The sequence below is a fragment of the Ostrea edulis genome, chromosome 5, assembly GCF_947568905.1.
Source record: "Ostrea edulis chromosome 5, xbOstEdul1.1, whole genome shotgun sequence".
NCBI lineage: Eukaryota > Metazoa > Mollusca > Bivalvia > Ostreida > Ostreidae > Ostrea > Ostrea edulis.
In genome coordinates, this window is record NC_079168.1 from 44,139,890 (window position 1) to 44,164,959 (window position 25,070).

The 25,070-nt window shown below is 34.3% G+C and overlaps 2 protein-coding genes across 3 annotated transcripts in view; one reads left to right on the top strand and one right to left on the bottom strand.

Moving 5' to 3' along the window:
* Window positions 1-4,165: 4,165 nt before the first annotated feature.
* LOC125650291 (serologically defined colon cancer antigen 8-like) lies at window positions 4,166-23,530 on the bottom strand. Of its 2 annotated transcripts, none has more exons than XM_048878463.2 (16): window positions 23,377-23,530; window positions 22,496-22,704; window positions 20,778-20,897; window positions 18,185-18,313; window positions 17,920-17,997; window positions 16,127-16,191; window positions 13,597-13,743; window positions 12,535-12,673; window positions 11,061-11,213; window positions 9,927-10,061; window positions 9,605-9,721; window positions 8,164-8,292; window positions 7,370-7,502; window positions 6,778-6,895; window positions 6,299-6,473; window positions 4,166-4,477 (listed from the first exon to the last, which is right to left on the bottom strand). In XM_048878463.2, the coding sequence occupies exons 1-16, from the start codon at window positions 23,432-23,434 to the stop codon at window positions 4,229-4,231; spliced, it is 2,154 nt and encodes a 717-aa protein (XP_048734420.2). In that variant the 5' UTR covers window positions 23,435-23,530; the 3' UTR covers window positions 4,166-4,228. The 2 variants fall into 2 exon arrangements, with proteins under 2 accessions (XP_048734420.2, XP_048734421.2); XM_048878464.2 differs by having other exon boundaries at window positions 22,575-22,704; window positions 23,384-23,493.
* A 111-nt stretch (window positions 23,531-23,641) lies between these two features.
* LOC125650286 (centrosomal protein of 170 kDa protein B-like) overlaps window positions 23,642-25,070 on the top strand; it is a 66,115-nt gene continuing 64,686 nt past the window's right edge. The window contains exon 1 of the mRNA XM_056164555.1: window positions 23,642-23,806. Coding sequence (XP_056020530.1) covers window positions 23,804-23,806 — 3 coding nt within the window. The 5' untranslated portion in view covers window positions 23,642-23,803. The remainder of the gene's footprint in view (window positions 23,807-25,070) is intronic.

The window sequence follows — 25,070 nt, forward strand, 5'->3', positions numbered from 1 at the left end:
GACTGTCATCTAGAGATCCTGACATCACTATAGTAAATCCTGACAGTCATCTAGAGATCCTGACAATACTATAGTAAATCCTGACTGTCATCTAGAGATTCTGACATTACTATAGTAAATCCTGACTGTCATCTAGAGATCCTGACATTACTATAGTAAATCCTGACTGTCGTCTAGAGATCCTGATATTACTATATAGTAAATCCTGACTGTCATCTAGAGATCCTGACATTACTATATAGTAAATCCTGAGTGTCATCTAGAGATCCTGACATTACTATATAGTAAATCCTGAGTGTCATCTAGAGATCCTGACAATACTAGAGTAAATCCTGACTATCATCTTGAGATCCTGACATTACTACAGTAAATCCTGACTATCATCTAGAGATCCTGACATTACTATAGTAAATCCTGACTATCATCTAGAGATCCTGACATTACTATAGTAAATCCTGACTGTCGTCTAGAGATCCTGATATTACTATATAGTAATTCCTGACTGTCATCTAGAGATCCTGACATTACTATATAGTAAATCCTGAGTGTCATCTAGAGATCCTGACATTACTATAGTAAATCCTGACTGTCATCTTGAGATCCTGACATTTCTAAAGTAAATCCTGACTGTTGTTTAGAGATTCTGACAATACTATAGTAAATCCTGACTGTCATCTAGATCCTGACATTACTACAGTAAATCCTGACTATCATCTAGAGATCCTGACATCACTATAGTAAATCCTGACTGTCATCTTGAGATCCTGACATTACTACAGTAAATCCTGTCATCTAGAGATCCTGACATTACCATATTATAGTAAATCCTGACTGTCGTCTAGAGATCCTAACAATACTATAGTAAATCCTGACTATCATCTAGAGATCCTGACATCACTATAGTAAATCCTGACAGTCATCTAGAGATCCTGACATTACTATAGTAAATCCTGACTGTCATTTAGAGATCCTGACATTACTATAGTAAATCCTGACTATCATTTAGAGATCCTGACATTACCGTATTATAGTAAATCCTGACTGTCATCTAGAGATCCTGACATTACTATAGTAAATCCTGACTGTCATTTAGAGATCCTGACATTACTATAGTAAATCCTGACTATCATCTAGAGATCCTGACATTACCGTATTATAGTAAATCCTGACTGTCATCTAGAGATCCTGACATTACTATAGTAAATCCTGACTGTCGTCTAGAGATCCTGACATTACTATAGTAAATCCTGACTATCATCTAGAGATCCTGACATTACTATAGTAAATCCTGACTGTCGTCTAGAGATCCTGATATTACTATATAGTAAATCCTGACTGTCATCTAGAGATCCTGACATTACTATATAGTAAATCCTGAGTGTCATCTAGAGATCCTGACATTACTATAGTAAATCCTGACTGTCATCTTGAGATCCTGACATTTCTAAAGTAAATCCTGACTGTTGTTTAGAGATTCTGACAATACTATAGTAAATCCTGACTGTCATCTAGATCCTGACATTACTACAGTAAATCCTGACTATCATCTAGAGATCCTGACATCACTATAGTAAATCCTGACTGTCATCTTGAGATCCTGACATTACTACAGTAAATCCTGTCATCTAGAGATCCTGACATTACCATATTATAGTAAATCCTGACTGTCGTCTAGAGATCCTAACAATACTATAGTAAATCCTGACTATCATCTAGAGATCCTGACATCACTATAGTAAATCCTGACAGTCATCTAGAGATCCTGACATTACTATAGTAAATCCTGACTGTCATTTAGAGATCCTGACATTACTATAGTAAATCCTGACTATCATCTAGAGATCCTGACATTACCGTATTATAGTAAATCCTGACTGTCATCTAGAGATCCTGACATTACTATAGTAAATCCTGACTGTCATTTAGAGATCCTGACATTACTATAGTAAATCCTGACTATCATCTAGAGATCCTGACATTACCGTATTATAGTAAATCCTGACTGTCATCTAGAGATCCTGACATTACTATAGTAAATCCTGACTGTCGTCTAGAGATCCTGACATTACCATAGTAAATCCTGACTGTCATCTAGAGATCCTGACATTACTATAGTAAATCCTGAGTGTCATCTAGAGATCCTGACATTACTACAGTAAATTCTGATTGTCATCTAGAGATCCTGACATTACCATATTATAGTAAATCCTGACTGTCGTCTAGAGATCCTAACAATACTATAGTAAATCCTGACTATCATCTAGAGATCCTGACATCACTATAGTAAATCCTGACAGTCATCTAGAGATCCTGACATTACTATAGTAAATCCTGACTGTCATTTAGAGATCCTGACATTACTATAGTAAATCCTGACTATCATCTAGAGATCCTGACATTACTATAGTAAATCCTGACTGTCATTTAGAGATCCTGACATTACTATAGTAAATCCTGACTATCATCTAGAGATCCTGACATTACTATAGTAAATCCTGACTGTCATCTAGAGATACTGACATTACTATATAGTAAATCCTGACTGTCGTCTAGATATCCTGAAAATACTGTTGTAAATCTTGTGTTGTCTAGAAATGCTGAAAATACTGCATTGTCATGCTGTTTCTGTGATATTGACTGGGTTTCCTACAACATTCTAAGAATGCTTTTTTTTTTTTTTTTTAAGAAAGAGCAACTAACAATTCAACAATGTGAAAATACAGAATCCACAAAAATTACATACTTTTTTCCAATTATCCAGATAAACTTGGCATAGGATCATAAAACCACAAGTGGCCTTTGTATCCAGTGACTGAAGCAATTCTGCTCCAAAGATATGGCTTTCACAAGACTTTACTAATCCTTGTCCCAGTGACCTTTACAATGTCAAAATTACCTTTGGTCATGACTAGGACACAGTCTTGTGTCATACACAACATTGATGTCCGGTATAATGATCTTCATCATCGCAAACCACATGTTATTGTTTCATTCTACTTCACAAATTGTGAAATAGAATGAAACAAGAACCTGTGGTTTGCGATGATGAATTATCTTCTACAAGTGACTTTGTCCATTGACCTTGGTATAGGATAAGGACACATCCACAAGACATTACCAACTTTTGTGTTGTTGCTGTCTAGGAACTTTATGCTGCAATATGCTTATTCAACATGTGTGAATACGATTTTCTCCAGTTTCTTATCATAAGCATATTTTGTGTCAGGTATGAGCATCTTACGTTTTCTGCAATGATGATTCGATCTGGACAAAAGTTGTACACTTTTCTTGAAGTGACTTTGATGTGGTATTAATAACTGCATTAGGATCAGGACACATAAAAAAGGCATGAATAACCTCTACATAAAGTGCAACTGTCTCAAGATTTTGTGCTCCAAATAAAATGTACATGGTCTGTACATGATTTACATGTCTCCCTCCTCCAAGAGTTGCAGACAGGACACATCATGTAACAGCATTCCATGGCAAGTACATGTACAAGCATTGTCTCTTAGTGTTGTACATATGACAGTACTGAGAGAAAAAATGTTAAATATAAACCTTAAAATAGCCATACTGTCTCAGAATTGAACAAATCAATATAAAAACACTAGAACCATTATATTTTGTGGAGACTCAATACCTATATAGCACGAATTTCAAACCACTACAACATACACAAGGTTTTAATGTGCACAAACCATATACAAGAGGTTACATTCTAACAAAACTAATCTCTACACTACAAGAAAATTGTCGCCCTGAATTCAAATGATTTTACAGAACCAAGTGCACAGGTTTATATGGTATGCAACAGTTCCACAAAATTAGGGGGGAAATAAATCGTGTCAAAGAAAATCACCAGACAAGAATGACAGATGGAAAAGGTATTTGGAATGCCCCCCCCCCCCCCCCCCCCCCCCCCCCCAGTATGTCTGCAGGGGATATAAAAAGTGGGGAAAGGGGTCCTCCTAAAATTTTGTTTATTTCAAAGAATGTCAAATAAGCAAAGGGTGGAAACTCATGTAATAATTAATACAAAATACTGACAGATCTTGCACTATAGAGAAAGTTCTAGTTAATCGATTATCAAGAAATGCTTAGCTGTGTATGTCTATACACCATTCTTAATTCTCAAAATATGAACACAAACCAAAACACAATCCAGAGATATTCATTTTTATAATATCACTTTGTACAAAACAATAAATATACAAAAACATCAGATCTATGTGTCTATTAAGTCATCTTCCTTTTCACTTGAATTGATCACAGATTTTTGTTTGTATTTATTTTCCATTTCCTCACAGTTCACATTCTCTATAATATCATCCACAAGAGTTTTATTGGAGGAGAAGAATTTTTCCAGGTCCTCCTCATTAGACTTGGCAATCTGTTTCCTCAAGAATTCCACCTCTCTGGAGAGCAGCTGTCTGTCCCGTATCAATGCGCTTTGCTGGGCCAGCAGATCTAATAACTGTTTACAATCAATATAAAGTTTTAGTCAAGTACTTGTATCTCTATCATAAACTTTACTGATAATGGTTATAAATAACTTTATACATGTAAATACTTTTTGTCATAGTTCTTTATACATAAACCAAACAAAGATAAAATTTGAATAACAAGAGACCCAAGGGTCATATTTCTCCCACGAGTCACCTTGGTCCTACATGGGGATGCTTGCATATCAATATAAGTAATCATGGTCCTGTTGTTTTTCAGAAGAAGATTTTTGAAGATTTATCCTATATATCCCCATGTAAAACATTGATCCCCTGTTGCAGCCCCAACCTACCCCCCGGGGATCATGATTTGAACAAACTTGAATCTGCACTACCAGGGGATGCTTGCATATTAATAAAAAATATTCATGGCCCTGCTGTAATATCTTTAAAGTTTTATGCTATATATTCCCATGTAAAATATGATCCCCTATTGTGATCCAATCCTAACCCTTGGGACCACAATTTGAACAAACTTGAATCTGCACTACCTAGGAATGCTTGCATATTATATGAGTTATCATGGCATTAATGAGTAATCATGGCCCTGTTGTTCTTCAGAAGATTTTTAAAGATTTTTCCTATATATCTCCGTGTAGAACTTTGATCCCCTATTGTAACCCCATCCTACCCCCAGGGATCATGATTTGAATAACCTTCAATCTGCACTACCTGGGGATGCTTGCATATTTCAAATATGAGTATTCATGGCCCTGCTGTAATATTTCTAAAGATTTTTCCTATATATTCCCATGTAAAACTTTGATCCCCTATTGTGGCCCCACCCTACCCCGGGGACCATGATTTGAGCAAACTTGAATCTAAACTATGTCAGGAAGCTTTTATGTAAGTTTCAACTTTTCTGGCCAAGTGGTTCTTGAGAAGATCTTTAAATGACTGAACCCTATTTTTACATTTTCTTGATTATCTCCCCTTTGGTAAGAGCATGGCCCTTCAACTAAACAAACTTGAATCCCCTTTGCCCAAGGATGATTTGTGCCAAACTTGTAAAATTGGCCCAATGGTTCTTAAGAAGGTTTTTAAACAATGCCACATTTTTTACTAAATCTTAATCATCTCCACTTCAAAAAGGGCACAACACTTCATTTAAACAAACATGAATCTTCTTTATCCAAGCATGCTTTGTGACAAGTTTGGCTGAAATTAGCCCTGTGGGTCTTGAGAAGAAGTCAAAAACATTGAAAAAGTTTATGGAGGGACTGAATGATGCCAGATAAAATGTGATCTAAAAAATATTTTTTAAATACTGGTTTGTAATATGCAAGTATAAAGATGAGTCCAAGTTATACAGTAAGTTTCTCATATGCAATTTCATCACTCAAATTGGATTGATACACAAACCAAGTAAAGGTAAGCATTCAGGGAGTAAATGAACACATGGAATTCTTAATATATCACATTATTTCATTGTTTGTACATACCATATCCAGGATATTACTTGCAAATATGTTTTATGTTTACATTTTAGTGAAACATTTCTTACGATGGTATTTCGTATTTCCTACATTTACATCTTTAAACAGAACTTGCTTTTCATATTTTAATCATCTTCCCTCTTCTCCAATGACTGTAGGTGCACTCTGTCCCACCAAGGCATTCAGAGAAGCACTAAATGCATCCCAAACACAGAGCAGCTCTCATCTCGAAGCCTGCGTATTTCTGGGTTATCTGAACTTAAAAGCTTACTCCAGATAGACCATAACAATTCATAGTCAAGGTGAAACTATTAAAAAAAAATATTGATTGTTAGTAGAAGTATAAGCAATATCAACCTGCTGCCCCTGTTCCTGAGCATGATCATCCATCTTTTTTAGCCTGTCTTTCATTTTCTCATGCACCCTGCCATGTTGGTCAGATTGGTTGTCAAGATCCTCTAATCGTGCCACAGCTCTCTCAAGTCGTAACCTCAGCTCTTCATTCTGTCTGCGTAGTTGTCCAGTTTCGTTCCTTTCAGAAATTTTAGAAAACATGTCTCACTATGCTACGTAAAATAACGTTGTTTCTTTAAAAAGATAAATTACTGCAACACAAGTTTTTTTTATTTGCTTGTGATTTTTTTGTTTTTCAGTGTTCTGTTGGCAATACTGTGCACTCCATTTATTATGTCTGAACTTAATTTGGCATAGAACTAGGAATCTACAGTATGTACAATGTAAACTTCTTTAAAAATATTACAAGGTAAAGTCTCACAAGACTCTCCTGAACTTTCAAGTTTGCATTATCTCAGGAATACTGACATAGAGGTGCAAACCTGTTTTTCTTTGTGAGTTTTTCTATATGCCCTGCCTGCCGTCTGCATTCATCTCGTAATTTGCCCAACAGACGATTCTGCTTTTTTAACATCACATCCATTTCCTGAGTTGTCCTTTCTAACAGTGAAAAAAAGCAATGTAAATCTGCTGAATCAAATTGATTTCCACTTTGACTTTCTTAAAAACTTAATACTTTAAAAAAATGGAAACACAAACAAAAATTGATTTGGTAGACATTTCATTTTTATTTATCACTGACATTCTAAAAAATAAAATCATAACAAATCTAGTAAAATAAGAAACCTAGCATTCCTTTTTTCTGAAAGACACCTGTCAGTAAACAGTTTTAAATCATTTGCCCATGGGCATATCGTTTTAAAGCCATTTCTGGCAGCACACATTATTTTGTGCTCAACCCCTGACAAGGACATTGTAACGTCATTTGAAATCCAAACTACATTCTGCTTCACTCACCAAGAAATTAGTTTCTACAGTTTATTTTCTTATTCATATTCAATATGATACCTACTTACTGTCTATTAAAAAAAATAACAAGTTTATTGTCAGTGGGTACATATAATGGCAATTTACCATGCTGGTCTCCAACATCCTCTATATAACTATTCAACTCTTCTTCTCTCATTTGTGCTCGTTTGGTCAAAGCTTTTAAGTCCTCATTTCTACCTCTCTCCACACTCTCTTTGGACAATTTTGCTAAATGTAGCTGCAATTATTTGTACAAGCAGATATCAATTATAGAATTAATCAGAATATTCATCAGAACTTACTAGTAAAAAGGAATATTTCTAAAGTCTTCAGATCATAAGGTATTTAAAGTTATCAAAGTGCAGATAACTCTAGTTTCTTTTGTTTGTCAAATAAAATATCCACATTTAATCAAGGTTTTTGAGATATTATATTATATTATATTATATTTTATATATATATATATATATATATATATATATATGAATATTCATATATAATACTTCTTATTCATAAATAAATTCTTTTTTCTTGGTATCGGGTAAGAATAAAGTCAAAAATTAAATTCAGTACTCAAACTTTTATGTCATTTTATTTGGACGACCTGTCCCTTCCTCAGGACAAAGTTGATATACAAAAAACACTAAAATTACAGTAAATCTACAAACGTATTTACACTGCAAATTACATGTTTATTGCTTTTGGCTTGCTAATCAATGTTTCTAGGGATCGAAATAGGACAAATCCCATTCGTCCAATGGGCTGATCCACAATGCGCGAAGTCACGCATGTGTGTGTGTGAAAAATCCTGTGAAATGAATTTTTTATCCGATCTAAAGCTTTTACATTATATTTCTTATTTTGTTATAATGCTCACTATGTCCATGCAGTGAACTCACCTCTCTCTCTAACGCTTGCGTATTTGTCGTCAAATGAATGCATTCCTCCTTGCTGTTCACTAGTTCTCTCTCTGCTTTGTTCAACCTTCGTTTCAATGCATCAAGTTCCATCTCTAGTTTACTTTTATCCTGTGAAAGTTATATACAAATAATGGAAAGGTCTCTAGGTCTGAAGCTAAAATACGATACATTACACTCCCAAGACATTTCATACAAAGAAATGAAAAACAAGAGGCCCATGGGCCACATCGCTCACCTGAGTCACCTTGGCCCAAATCTGAAGACTTTCCATATATATTTGCATGTAAAACCTTAGTCCCTATTATGGCCCAAACTACCCTTTGCAAACTTGAATCTACACTATGTCAGAAAGCTTTGATGTAAATGTCAACTTCTTTGGTCCAATGGTTCTTGAGAAGAAGATTTTTAAAGCTTTTTCCTATATTTGTATGTAAAACTTTGACCCCCCCCCCCACTTGTGGCCCCATCCTACCCCCCGGAGGCCATGATTTGAACAAACTTGAATCTGCACTATGTCAGAAAGTTTTCTTGTAAATATCAGCTTTTCTGACTCAGTGGTTATTGAGAAAAAGATTTTTCCTATATATTTGTATGTAAAACTTTGATCCCCCTTGTGGTCCCATCCTACCCCCGGGGGCCATGATTTGAACAAACTTGAATCTGCACTATGTCAGAAAGTTTTCATGTAAAAATCAGCTTTTCTGGCTCAGTGGTTCTTGAGAAGAAGATTTTTCCTATATATTTGTATGTAAAACTTTGATCCCCTATTGTGGCCCCATCCAACCCCCGGAGCCCATGATTTGAACAAACTTGAATCTGCATTATGTCAGGAAGCTTTCATGTAAATCTCGGCTTTTTTGGCTTAGTGGTTCTTGAGAAGAAGATTTTTAAAGTTTTTCCCTATATATTTGTATGTAAAACTTTGATCCCCCCTTGTGGCCCCATCCTACCACCGGGGGCCATGATTTGAACAAACTTGAATCTGCAATATGTCAGGAAGCTTTCAGGTAAATTTTAGCTCTTCTGGCCCAGTGGTTCTTGAGAAGAAGATTTTTAAATGACCCCACCCTATTTTTGCATTTTTGTGATTATCTCCCCTTTGAAAAGGACATGGCCCTTCATTTGTACAAACTTGAATCCCCTATACCTAAGGATGCTTTTTGGCGAGTTTGGTTGAAATTGGCCTGGTGGTTCATGAGAAGAAGATGAAAATGTAAAAAGTTTACAGACAGACGGACAGACAGACAGACGGACGCCGGACAAAATGTGATCAGAAAAGCTCACTTGAGGCTTCGGGTGAGGTGAGCTAAAAAAGAAAGTAAAATCCGTTAGTGAAAATACTGCATATGCATGTTTACAAGTTATAGCTTGAAGAAAATTATTGTATGTTTATTATTTGGTCTATTCAAACAAATATTACCTGGTCCCTATCTCTCTTGGTAATTTCCAGGTCTTTTCTGAGACGGTTGACCTCCTGGGAAGCATGACTTTTCTGTATGGAGGCATGAGTTGATTCTGTCCTGTATGTATCTGCGGCCTGGTTCAGAAAGTGTTGGTAATCATTTTTTTTTCATTATTAAAAGTTACCTTCACACATAATACTTATTAAATAGAAAATTTTATTTCATTAGCACAAAAATTTTAAACACTGTAAACAAATTTGATACGTATGAGATTCAGATAGTATCTGAGCTAGAGTAGTACAATATTTTTTTTTTTAAATGAAAGCTATGATTTCTAACCATGGAAGCTTCTTTGTCAAATTTGCGAAGCTGGATCTTCATCTCATCGATTTCATTGATGTAAGAGACCTTTTCTCGAGATAGCTTGTCAACTTGTGCAGAAGTTGCAGCATACTGGTCTGTCATTTCCTTCAACTGTTACAGATTTGAAAACAAAGGTTTAATACTTATGTCAGATTCATCAATATATGTAAATTAATTAATATTGATTATATTTAACTACAGAGTATAATTAGCACTGAATTACTACTGTATGCAATGTTATTTTTGCTCTGAGTGCTTTTTTCACCCTTCTACACTCAAATGGTTTCATCCTGTTTCAAAATTTGTCCAAAGTTCTGTTAAAAGAGAGATAACTCCGTCTAGTATTATTCACCCAGTCTTAAAGCTGTAAGACCTGATGTTCATGTATTATTTTTGTACATAATTACTTTAAAGCAGATTAATTACTTTATAAAATTATTAACTTTCCCTTAATTACATGCTTGAAAACATCTGCATGTAAAAGAAAACAGTGAGAATATTATTTAGAAAGTAAATATAGTGTGGTACATATATAAATCATCCGGAAAACCTCGGGCCTTTCACCCAAAACACGGTGTTTTCGGTGAAAGGCCCGAGGTGTTCCAGATAACGCATAAATTATACAGTGTTAGATGTCTGTAAATAGAGTCATGTGCGTCAGGGGAATCCCAACATGATGTATTAACTCATACGCAATTATCTAGTTTTAAGGCTGAAAGAGCGTAAAACAACGAATTACTAAGAGGTATTTGATATTTTTATTTCTATTAAACTTATGGCACAGTATACACAGCTTTACACAGATAAGACCACTGATGATCTGAAAGTTTGAACTGGGCACGTGATTGTCACTTGAAATGGCAGAGTGACGTGGTTATTTGTAAACATCGATTTAAAATCAAACAATTTTGGTTAAAGCAGGTGAAATAATGTATGATATGTCATACAGCCCCATAACTACACACGTGCGATGATTTAATAGCGTTTTTACGAGATGGAAAAAAATGTTGTAATTCGGACCATACAGCTTTAAAATAAAACGGGTACAACTGTTTCCCTGTGTACAGTATATATGTTTTCTGACATTTCTAAACACTCACAAACACATACCTTTTTGTTGATAGTGTCAATCATCATTTGACTTTCTCTTCGAACGCTCTCCCTCTCCTCCAGCAGACGTGCCTGTGTATCAAGGATATAGGTGTCAAACCTCTTCTTCAAGTTGCTCAGTTCCTCTGCTATCTGCTCTTTCTGCACTAAAGCCTGCAGTCCATGGAGAATATTTTTTAAAAATCAACCAAGTTTCAAATTGATATGCATAGAGAACTATCATAAAATAAATATTTTTACTCTATACAATTGATCAATTTCTGAACAGGATAAATAAGATTGAGCATTGGAATCTGGAGGATTGTTGTCAGATCTGGAAGATTTTTAAAACAGTCTTTTTGCCAAGACAGTGTATGCAACAATATGAAAGAATTTTTTTTTTTTTTGTGTGTGTGTTGAAAAAGCACAATTTGCCTTTAACAGCTTTGAACAACCCTGAAATATTGATAATTGCACTTTGAATGTTAAATATTGACTACAGCAGTCGTGTTTATCTAAACACTTTAGTTCCAAATCAAATCGTTCAGATTACTATGATTTCTGCTATATACACATATATATAGCCTTTCATTCCAACAGCAATGAATAAAAATGCTTTATTTATATTCTAATATGTTCCATTGTGTTAAATACTAAGATATGCATTAGCATTACTTCATAACACTCGTTCAAATAAAATAAATGCTACTAAAACAGTGTAAACATAATTGCACATTTAGAGCATGTGGTGACCTTACAAAATACTGATATATTGTAAAATACTCTGCATATATATACAGAATAACTGCCGCTATGAGACTCCAGTGTCTGGTCAAAAAGCAGCAAATGTAAACCATTATCGATGTTACTACTTTAACTGCATACATTTAACCCACTGACATGGAAAATTCTTTTCCTTTGGCAATACAGTAGTGCAATTCAAACCATGTCAGAGAAGAGAGGCCACTTTGTCATGTAAAAGAGGTGAAAATTTGTGCCATCAATGAAAAGATTTGTTCAAATGATATGCTGTTTTGTGCAAAATGTTGATCTCCCTATAAAATATTTTATTTTTCGTAATTGGTTGTTAAAATTATCAAAGATGAGAGATCATCATTTGCACATCTTTATTTTCAGAACAAAGTTGATATTTCTACCAGTAATGTATCATTGTAGTAACAATATGAATCGTGTGTACAAAAAAAAGTATGCTTCCTTCAACAAAATTTTAAAAAATCCATGAAAAATTTGAACATTTATTGTGAACAAATCTTATGGATCACCATTTTATTTTTTACATACACTCTTCATCAAAATAAACTATGCTTTTGAAAGTCATTTTGTATAGGCAAATTCCTAACATCAGAAAGTCATTTTGTATAGGCAAATTCCTAACATCAGAAAGTCATTTTGTATAGGCAAATTCCTAACATCAAAGATAACTTGGTTCCAATGCATTCCAGGTCTCATGGATTAGAAGTTTAATGAAGTTTACCTGAGTTTGTTCTAACTGAGCCTGCTCCACCATTTCAATTCCTTTCTTTGTTTGTTGGTAGGCCTCTTCTTCCCTTTGAGATAATTTTTGGACATTGGATTTTAGACTGGTTACATGCTCCATCAATTCATCCCTTTCTCTATAAGAACACAAAAGAAAATAAGCCAAACAAGATAAAAAGTTACATTGTAATTGCTCCTAATTGTTAATCAGTATTCGTTAGTGATTACCTATATCATTGGCTGTAAGATAAGATAAGTTTTATTCCAATTTTGGGCCCAGAGGGCATAATAGCAAGACAGCTTATAAAGAAGAAAATTTCAAAAAAGAAAGAAAGTTTACAACATTAACTACAGGGTAGATGGACTGCAAACTACATATGAATGTAGCATGTTGGGGAAATGAGTACATACATATATGAATTGCTAATCAGGTGTATACACAAGTAAATGGACAATATCAGAATTATACCAACATATGAATAATAAACTATAATGATTTTTGCAGTTTTAAAGCATCACTTCTTTAACTGAAAGTTTGAACTAAATATTCACTCAATTTGACAATTACTGGTTTGTCTTCATTAATTATCAACCAAGTAAATTTGTCCTTATTTGTTAAATAGATAATTTTTTTCTTGAGCTTCTATATACATGTACCATTAAAAACACATACACACACACATATATATATATATATTTCCCTCTGATTTATATATATATATATATATATATATATATATATATATATATATATATTTCCCTCTGATTTATGGCTGTGAATTGGATCACTTTACACTATAAAATTACTTCTGACTCGGAGAGTGTTTTATGACTATGTTCTCTGATTATCATTAAAAACCATAAAGCCATTGAACTTTACCTCACAGTATTATTTTCAGTTTAAACAATATTTTATTCAATAAATAATTGAATAGGATTAGGCAATAGGCATAGCCTATAAGTACCCTCTCCTTATCATTTGACTTCCTTACAAGGTTCTTTTCTAATATTAACTGAAATTGACATGCTATTATTAAATCTAGTAGTCTTTATAAATTACCTTGTTAGTTTATCAATTGTAATCTGGAGGTAATTTCGTTGTTTTTCGGAGACAAACTCCCCATTTTCTCTGGTTGGGATACTGTCATGCATTCGCAACTGTGATCTCAGATCCTCTACCATTTGTTCATACTTTTGAATCTCTGATCTAAATGAGCAAAATAACAGTCCATTGTAACAATCATACAATTCACAATATCATAACATTTATTTCAATCAAGCGATGCAGTCAGTAAATCTATTGAACAAAATGTTAAACTTGTACACAAAAAAAATCTACATCTTTCATATCTCAAAATCAAAAGTGCCATATTAGTACACAGTATCAAAATGTTTATGCCCTCTCTGTAAAACAATCTGAACTAGATGATGTCGTAAGACAGTAATACCCACAAGAAGGTGTTTGCCTTTAAGTATACTCTCTGTCATACTTGTGTAATTAGTAAAGAGGCCACAATAGTTATTTTATAATTTCAAAACTTGAATATACATTATCAAATTTTAACAAAAATGAGCAGGTAAAAATATGACCTTATACATGATCAAATTTAGCATAAAATGAGCAGGTAAAAATATGACCTTATACATGATCAAATTTAGCATTAAATGAGCAGGTAAAAATATGAACTTATACATGATCAAATTTAGCATAAAATGCTCAAGTAAGAATATGACGTTATACATATCAAATAGCATAAAACGCTCAGGTGAGGCTATAATCACCGCTGGACCTCTGGGAGGAATACATTACCACTACCTTGCCAGAAATTACATTTTTCACCTCAATTTCAGATGCTATACTTTATATATGTACATGCATAAGACACAAGCTAATGGTAGCGTTAAAGTATACAATTCAGAAGTGGTAATGAGCATATGGCGGTAATTTTAAAAATATTGTGGTAATCTAATGCAACTTAACCTCTTATGTTAGTATTTCATATGATTAATTCATAACTTGATAAAGAATAAATTCATAAATTCATAAATTATGTTTGAAAAGGTGTTGTGGAAGGAAGATTTTTGTTTTTAAAATTTTATTTTTCAAAAATAAATTTCTGCCCTCTAATATTGGGCACTTATGCGAGTATAATAAAATGGTTAAGATTTCAACCCTTAGAGGAAATATATTCTTATTGTACATGGCACAATGCAGCAGTGAAAACTAGGTTTTCCTTTGTCATTTTCCACCCCATTTGCTCCTCAGGGCAAAAAAGAAAATTTCAAAAACTTATTTCACATCTAAAGTACACCATCAATCATCTCCCAATTGACGATTTGGCTAGTACTGTACAAAATGTAAGAGGGGTTCTGGGAACCAGGGAAAATGTTGTTTTTGACCCCAGGATAAAAATGAAAATTCTGAAACCTTATTGCACATCTACAGGACACCACCAATAATCTTCCAAAAGATGGTTTAGCTACTGCGTAAATTGTAAGAGGAGTTCTAAGGAACAAGGGATTTATGTTGTTGTTCTTTTTAAAGAAAATGAGTCGTTTTTCAACCCCTACTTGGACCCTAGGGTGAAAATGGAAACTCCGAAAACTTATTGCATATCCACAGGACACCAAAGCAATAATCTTCCAAAAGATGATTTGGTTACTGTGTGAAAAGTAAGAGGAGTTCTGGGAACCAGGAGTTTTGTAGAAAAACGTCATTTTCGACCCCTTTTGGCCCCAAGGGTGAAAATGAAAATTCAGAAACAATAAGCCATGGTTTGCGACAACGAAGGGCTATGAAATCTACTAAAACTTCCTGTTCCAAATACATGTATCTAAAATAAATTCTAATATTTAGCAACAGTATAAAACAAGATGTGTTCTTAAAACTTAAATACCTCCGAAAAGTGAAAAGCTTTACATAATATAATATATTGCAACATAAACAATTTTGGTACATCCTTTTCTGCTTTTCCTAAATATGTATTTATTTTTATACTGTATCAGCAAACCTGATGAAGTTTTTCAAATGATAAAGATGTCTAATCACATTAAACTCTAGGATCATGAAATTTACAATTTTGGTAAAGGACTACCTACTCCTTCTAAAGATCTATTTGGATTCAATTTAGTATCAACAGCATCAAAAAATATGTTTTTTAAAAATGTTTATTCATAAAAACTATATACCAAATTTAGCCCCGCCCTGGAGTCATAACCTCTACCATTGGGATCAAAAAATTACAATTTGGTAGAGGCCTTCCTGCTTTACATCACTATGCATTTAGTTTTTCTTACACCTGTGTGGTTGTAGAGAAGAAGATTTTTGAAAAATTTGTCAATTTTAAGCAGTTTTGGGGGCATAGGTGCAGAAGTCCTGAAATTTAAAATTTATGTTCCCTTTGTCCAAAAGATGCTTTTTGAAAGGGATTGGAATGGTAGTTATCAAGAAAGTTATGTTTAATTGTTAATGTGCGACGATGGATGCAGACCAATTGCAATAGGCAAACCATTTGTGGTATACTTGATGGGGGTAGAACTTCCCCCCACCAATAAAACTATATGCAATAATGAATGCAACTTGTAAATACCTTGAATGTTCCAGTTGAGTTTCAAGTCTACTCACTCTTGCTGAATGGAGTGAACTGAGTCTTTCCTGTGAAATAATAATTACTACTGTCACCAAAATGTATACGACATGCATTTCCAACAAGTCCTTATCATTCATCTGAATATCTATTAAATACAATTTCATTATAGACCCTTTAAAAGTATCACTAGCCCCAAGGGCTGCAAAATCTAAAATAATTTTCCTGTTCTGCATATCTAAGCTAATTTCTAATATTCAGCAGCAGTATAAAACAACATGTGTTCTTATGTGCCCAAACTGATGAAAGACTTTACATAGTATAAGTCACAATACAACTAATTTGGACCTGCCCTAGAGTTAGTTGCAGATCTGTAGCTCTCTAGGAAAATATTGGGACAGACTAGAGATGTTCCAATATTTTCTCAGAGAGCTACAAACCTGCAGCTACCCTAGAGTCAGAGCCCCGAGGTTTAAAATTCATAATTTTGGTACATCCCGTTCTGCTTTTCCTTAATATTCAATTAGTTTTTGTCTAGTATCAGCAAACTTAAAGTCTTTAATAAATCAAAATTAAAGAAGAAGTCTTTGAAATGACAGACATTAAATCATTAAGACCATTTTGGCCCCACCCTGGTACCAAATCCCCTACCCTTGATCTTTCCAACATGACCTTAGTCCAAAATTCCCTGTCCCAAGGAATATTTGTGATCAATTATGATCAATTTCTGATGAAAGATTTAGGAGATATGACCTCAAGCAGACGAACGGACAGACACAACAGCGACTATATGCTCCCTGAAATATTTTTGGGGAGCATAAAAATGTTCATTTGTTAACACATACATTTAATGAATGACCATTTTAGCCTATTCCTGGTACCCTTAGGGTCATGAAATTTACAAGTTTGTTAAAGGGCTGCCTACTCCTTCTAAATTTCTGACTAAAATCAATTGAACATCAAAAGCATTGAAGAAGGTGTTATTTTAATATTTTACATATGAACACTATAAATATGCTAAGTTTGAATGCATTTAGTTTTTCTTACAGATGTGTCGTTGAAGAGAAGAAGATATTTGAAAATTGGTCAAGTTTTGGCAGATTTTGCCCTGCCCTTAAGGCCCCATGGGTGCAGGAATCCTGAAATTTACAATATATCCCCCTTGTCTAAAGATGCTTCAAACCAGATTCGAAAAGAATTGGATGGTTTAAAAAATGTTCAATTGTTAACAGACGATGCATGACACTGAACAGTGACCAATACCAATAGGTCACCTGACTGACTCAGATAACCTAAAAATCTTAACTGTTTCTTAAAAATACCTTTTACAATAAAACATGTTCAACCAATTTAATAATTTTATCTATAACATAGAAGTCATTATTTTTTTTCAATTACCTTAGATATATGTACATATTCTTTTCTAAAACAAGATGTGTTTGTGAAACACTGTGCCCTAGGTGGCAAAAAAGAAACAAATGCAAGGTCTTGTCATAAAGAATATATATACAAAATATGAAAGCACTACCTATCTTTAAACAGTTCAGGAGATATTGCCTAGGTTAACTTTTCTTAAAAAGTAGGTCAAACACTAAGGTCAAGGTCACAAAGTAAAAAAATGTCTTGTCACAAGAAAATGAGAGTCTTGTTTCTCACCAGTCAAGTTATGAGCAAGCTTTGGACAAATAGACAAACAGCAGCGTGCTCTCCAATCTTCGATATGGACATATAAACAATTATTTCCAATACAAACATTACCTGACAAATTACATAATTATATATAGTCATACAATTACCAATTCTACTTGAAGATGTTTTAGTTCCCGTGTGTGGAAGATATGGTCAGACTTATCTGCTAAAAAGAAGTTCTCAACCTACAGTGAAAACAACAAAGTGGCAAGATAATGCTCCATACTATAAAATGGATTAATTTATCAATTCACCAGTGTAAATTCTCTGAACAATTATGAATATTTAGATTTGAATGACAAAGAATGCAAGTCACTTGATACATGTACTAGTACATGAAAGTTAATCTGTACATATTTCTATCATCCTCACCTCAACAGCTTCCAGGTCAATATTCTCACCCACTATCTCCTGCAGGATGCTTGTTTTCAGTTCCTCATGGAGTCTTTTATTTTCCTCTAAAATTTCTGAAAGCTTTGCTCTAAGATTTACAAGTTCATCCTGCAAAGAATCATAATTCAAGATTTCTTTTAATTTCATTCCTCCCAAAAAATTAAAATGAAAAATACAAAATCAAAAGTACTGAATAGCATTAAACATGTGAATTCTGGCATTTACATAAAATATGACAACATTAACCTTGAAGTATAATACTGGGAGTATAATACTGGTATTTATTTTGCTAGCAGATCTAAATGTGCAATATATCATAAACTTGATAAAAAGGAGAAAGGGGTACTACATCATGTTGATCTATATTTATGCAAACAAAAGGTTTTCTTTGAATTCACTTTCCGTAAGGTTGGGTCTGATTGGTTCTATATAACGTACATTGTGTACAGTCATGTGATTGGCCAGCTAAATTGTTAATGGCAATGGCCGCAAGACTGAATTGACATTTTTAACCCTGTAAGACATCATGCAAAACTGGTCCCCTATCTGACATCTTACCGCGAAAGAGTAGACAGGTAGACTTGTTTTGAAAGTCAGCTATAGGTGGCAGTTATCCAGAAATGTAAAAATGAAACTAGAAATCCAACTGGTGACAAGAAAGCACTGCAGCTATAATTAATGCTTTAAAATAAAAATGACCTTTTAACAGTAGTCTAGACTTGCTTACAGCCCAGCTAGAAACACCTAAATCAATTGCTGTACATGTATCCCAATATCCATACATAGAAAAATAAGAACCCAAGAGTCACAATGTTCACCTGAGTCAACATGCTTAAACAGAGGAATGTATCTTGTAATATTTGGACCTTTATCATGGCCTAAAACAAAGCCCACGATTACGTAACTTCACACTACATTGACACTTTATAACAAAATTTAACATGTTCACATTATCTTGACAATATGTACTGTAGCTAAGTTGTCGTTTTAAAGAGAAGTTAACAAAAGGAAAATCTGGGAAACATTATTTTAAGGCCTCTAGTATCTTGATTCAAACCAATTTGAATCTAACATATACAGATTTGCATATTCTTTGAATTACTACTTTCTTATTCTTGAAAACATTTTCTCTGCAAATTTCCGTTTAAAATGTTGTATTCCCACTGTGGTCCCACCCTGGCCACTTCTGGGGTGTATATGTGAATGAAATCAACTACACTATATAACATTTATAAATTACAGCTTTACTGTTCAAATTTTGAATCTACACCAAGACTACTATCACATCAGTTTTTGTTTTTAGCTAGTGGTTCTAAAGAACACTTTATATTACCCGTTACCCATCCTACTAAACTCCTCCATAATTATCTCTCCTTGGAAGGGACAAAGGAAGAAGAGCATGTCCATCACTTGAACAAATTTTCATTGCTATAAACCAAGGATGTTAAGAGATAAATTCATTGAAATTGGCTAATAGGCTTTATGGAAAAAGTCAAAATGGTGACCAACTTAAAGCAATACAAGCTGTAACTGATGGTATTTTTCAACTCTCCAAGTATGCACCAATTAACACCTATTGGTATTAACTAATATAATCTCCAAAATCTGATGTAAAATTCAGCAAAATAAACAAGGGAATATTGCATTGAGAGCATACCTACAATGAACGTTATATATAAACTGCCATAGTCTCGGATGCAATTGTCGTACACTCAGACAAGGGAACGATGATTTACCAAAAATAATCTGGTTGCTGAGACCGAGGTCATACAAAGATGGAAACTGACATGAGTAAATGCTCATCTCGCTTGTTTTAAAATATTACAACATGTCATGAATGACTTTATATATCATAAGCGTAAGAAAGTAATAATTATGCAATGAATTTTCTATAAAATTTAAATATTAAAAATTGTTTACAAATTGGACAATTGCGCAGTGCCTCTCTTCCGCATTTTTCCAAACTGGTGATCTCTGAGGTCAATGCATATTAGAGATTATGAACAGAAATTACTGTCAGGAGGACAATATTTCATGAATCGACATTTTCTGCTGATTTGATGGGTTTATTGTTTCAGAACCACCCTTTCACATTTATAGTGTTTGTTTTTTAAATGCCTTGTGGACACACAGTTTGGTAATCCAGAGATATCACCCACCAGAGATCAGTTAGGACAGAGAATTAGTTTGTTAGAGTTTCAATCCTACAGGAAACTTTTATACTTCTTTTATCTTCTACTTTGCAAAATCTAAATTCTAAAATAAAAGGAATGAGTTTATCACCCCATTTTGAATTCAGGTTATCTTACAACAAAATGTACAGACAAACAGACAACAGATATTGACAAACATACAACAACAAAAATGTATGGACAAAGAGACGATAGACATACTTTGATAAGCTATCTCAACCTTTTAATGCAGGTAAGCTAAAACTCTTATATCAATAAAAAGACTATCATGATGCACTTCTAAAAGTTCCAATGATTACATACTCTTAACCATACTTGAATTTTTTTTTATCATACATGTAGATTCGCATATGTTCATTAACTGTTTATAGTTGACTAACTTTAATGTAGCGGTTTTCTGCCTCCAGCTGTTGACAGTAGCCTGTCTGGGCCTGAATCACAGCTGCTGCCTCCTCCAGTGAGGGAACACTGCTGTCTGTCGACCGCAAGGGATGAGGAATCTGAAAATAAATATTAGTTCAACTTCAAAATATTCTGATACTGGTAATAAGTCAGAAGTTTTCATTCATGAATGATGAAAGTTAATCACAAGGGAAATGAAAGAGGCACATGGGCCACAACATTTACCTGAGACACCTTAACTCTGCTGTTCTTAAAAAAAATGTCTACCCTCTTTACTCCCAGGGAAAATTATGACCCCACACTTGCCCTACTGTATTACTTAACCAAACTTGAATCCACACAACATGGGGTGCTTCTATATCAACATGACTATAGCCTTGCTGTCTGGGGAAGATTTTTAAAGATTTTTCCCCATACTCATGTACTGTGTAAAATTATACATAATGGCATATAAAACATTTGTTTTGCTATTGTGACCTCAAATACCCCCCTGGGCCATGATTTGCACAAATAATTTACACTACCTGAGAATGCTTACACATCAATATGACTTATAGCCCTGCTGATCTACAGAAGAATTTCCCTATATATGCCAAAGTAAAACTTCCATCCCCTATTGTATCCCAGCCCTACCCCTGGTGGCCATGATTTGGACAAACTGTCAGGCAGCTTTTGCAAAAGTTTCTTTTTAATAACACTTCCCTGTTTTCCTATTTTTGCTCCCCTTCAAAGTGTGAATGGCCCTTCATTTGAATAAACTTCAATTTCCTTCACCCAAAGATGCTTTGTGCTAAATTTAATAGAAATTGACCCTATGGTTCTGGAGAAGAAGATGATATTGTGAAAAGTTAATGATGATGACAATGACAAACAATGGACAAATTTCGATCAGAAAAGCTCAATCAAGCCTTTGGCTCAGGTGAGCTAAAAAGCATTAACAGTTCTTCTGCGAGTGTTCGACACTGACCACATGAAGATAACAAATGATGATAGCGATACTAATGAGACTTAATCATATCATTCAGATTTTGAGTTTAGTGACCTATATCTGTGATATACATTTCATCATGTTCATTATTTTGTCTGATATTTGGAAAAAATTGGAAGAAAATGGCAGATTCGATGATTGAAGCAATTGTTGCACATGTCAAAATATGTCAATAAAAATCTCCCCATTCTCCTACATTTTGGAGAACATTCTGACTCATGCATAAATTTGCTACAGGACTGTATCACATATTTGGTCACCACATTGCTTGTTAGGATGTAAGACGTTGATTAGTACTGTATTCTAAAATGGGCTGTTCATCTAAAATGGCTAATTCTTTTATAAGTAACGAATAACCATTTTAAAAACTTCACTGAGACATGAAGTGGGGCAGTACTGTATGTAATCAAACTTACTTAGAATCCCATTGGGCTTCACAGGATTTGATCACATGACTGCCCAACTTAATATCCAAAGATTTCCAAATTGGTTAAATATTAAAATTCAGTATGTGCCAAAATTGGATTGAGCTCATAGAAAGTACATTACATACTGTCAAAGTGGCTAGCATGCATATATGAATTTCATGTTTGTCTTTCAACATTTGTTATAATTCTCTTCACGTTTTGGAGCATAAAAACTGTTTTGTGCACACCAAAATATGAAGCACATTATTATTTCTCTTCTTTAAAACAATATAAAACATACCTGTGAATCTTGGCTAAGCAAAGCATTAAGCTTTGAGACAGCATGCTTATATTTCTGTGGCCGAGCATTATCTTCGTACCATTTCAATGTGCGAGGATTTACTGTAGCATGAAGCTGTGTCTTTGCTTTTGATGTTTCTGCCTGTTTTTTGCCAGTGGATGTCCCCAACAAAACATCTTCTAGTTCATGTAAACTGGCATTGGCACGCTCTTGAATAAATCATTTAATGGGTTCAATTTAGAAACATTATGAATTAGGCAGTAAAATATTGTGAGATAATATTTTTTAAAACGAATGTAATTCATAACTTATAGTGTATAATGACTTGCATTATTTCATTCTATGACAAGATTCCCATGGGGATCCAGGTTGGAATAGGTTCTCAATACGCCTTGCTTGTTGTAAAAGGCGACTAAATGGGACGGTCCTTCGGATGAGACCGCAAAAACCAAGGTCCCGTGTCATAATAAAGATCCCTCCCTACTAAATGGCCATAAGCACTTGGCATGGGCCTAAATTTTGCAGCCCTTCACCGATAATGGTGATGTCTCCATATGAGTGAAAGGTTCTCGATAGGAACGTTACACAATATACAATCAACCAATCTTTGACAAAAACACTTGTTCTGACATGTTTTTCCCAGAGAAAATTTAGACAAATTTTGCAAATTACTTTCTTTATATCAAATCATATAGGCTAACATTGATATAATTTTCCTTTCCTTATGCATAACTTTCAGTATATCCAGTATTATGGTACATCATGTAAATAGAATAATGTTATTTCAAGAAAATCCCCCATCCCCCCTTCAACATTTCAACACAACGTCAATACATCATTCTTTTTCGATTTGCGTCATAAGAAATCATATATCTATATACCTCTTACTGATCTCTGGTATTTATCTAGAGCATCACCATTTTCTTCATATGAATACATGTTCGATTAACTTGGTGCAAGACAACATTGCATTCTACACCTGAACATAACCGGAAGTTTACATCGGTAAACTCCAATTCGTTAGACAATCGGAAATTTTACGGAAATGGTCGAATAGTCGACCATTTCATTATTTGAAGTGTACGGAAATAGCCGAGCGTCTGCTTGAACGAAGTTTATACGCAAACTCTGAAAACCAACCAATAGACTTCCGGTAAATGATGAGCTCATCCATGCGAGGAGATAATGCTGTGAATTAATAATTATAAGTCCGGCAAACACAGAATTTCACTATTAGGTTGGGATTCCTGAAAGTTGCAAAATTATGATATACAAATAGAACAACCATTAGACAACTGACAGGACGTCATGGTAAGAAAAAGAGTTGTCAGCGAAGAAAACTGTTGATAAATATTTGTGGACAATTGTCCCCAAAAATCGTCTGCTTCAGGTTCATATGTTCAGATTGACATATTATAGCTCAACCTATGTTTTACTGAGTTTGGATTTGAGCATGTTCATGTGTGCAGATGCACGGGATAGTTTCGATGTGACTTTTAAATAATTAGTAAATTACACCCATTCTCAGCTAGACTATAAATTATAAGGTTCATATGTAATGCCTTCGTTACTCGACATATTAGACTATTTATCAGTATGAGCAAGTAAACATAAACGAAGGACTGTAAACGTGTACAAATGTAAACTAAAATGGAGGTCTATTGAGATGGATACAGTTAAAACTGTCATAGCAACCCTCTGCATGTAAGAGACTCGCTCTTGTATTATGTGACCATACAAATCCCTCTAAAGTGTTACCTTATCTATGGTACCCATATTAAGTGATCACTTGTCTGACTCCACCAACAACCATGATTTTCACAACCTTTTTGTGTGATTTCAAGAGATTTTACATGCATTAAACGACGGTCGCCATATATTTTTGAATTACGTAGATCCTAGTTTCAATTTTGTATGACTTCGTGGAGTATGCTTTTTTAGCTCACCTGATCCAAAGGCTCAAGTGAGCTTTTCTGATCAAAATTTTTCCGTTGTCTGTCGGCGATAACTTTTCACATTTTCCTCTGCTCCAGAACCAAACTTGACACAAAGCATCCTTGGGTGAAGGGGATTCAAATTTGTTCAAATGAAGGGCCATGTCTCCTTCAAAGGGGAGATAATCACAAAAATGCACAAATAGGGTAGGGTCATTTAAAAATCTTCTCAAGAACCACTGGGTCAGAAAAGCTGAAATTTACATAAAAGCTTCCTAACATAGTGGAGATTGAAGTTTATAAAAATCATGACCCTCTGGGGTAGGGTGGGGCTACAATAGGGATGAAAGTTTACACCATGATGTATAGGGAACCAAACTTGGCACAAAGCATCCTTAGATGAAATTTGTTGATTTACTTTTGAAAAGCTTTAACCTTGTCCATAACCTTCGAATGGTTAAGAATAGCGAATTCACTTGTGCATTTCTTTTGACAAGACCTTTCTTTAGGTAATAAAATTTTGACTTCATGTCCTTGGCCTTGGTCAACTTTGCTGCAATACAGGACACTAGTATTTCAAGCACATCTTGGTTAAATTCATTTGCATAGAAATGCCCATACCTGACTGTAACTTGCATGCA

Bases quoted from the DNA above. Each gene is read 5' to 3' on its own strand.
- LOC125650291 (XM_048878463.2), bottom strand. From the start codon at position 23,434: ATGTATTCATATGAAGAAAATGGTGATGCTCTAGATAAATACCAGAGA. The intron at 6,896-7,369 runs GTAAATTGCCAT...TTTCACTGTTAG, and splicing joins GGATGTTGGAGACCAGCATG to AAAGGACAACTCAGGAAATG. The intron at 4,478-6,298 runs GTTGATATTGCT...GATTGTAAACAG, and splicing joins CTCAGGAACAGGGGCAGCAG to TTATTAGATCTGCTGGCCCA.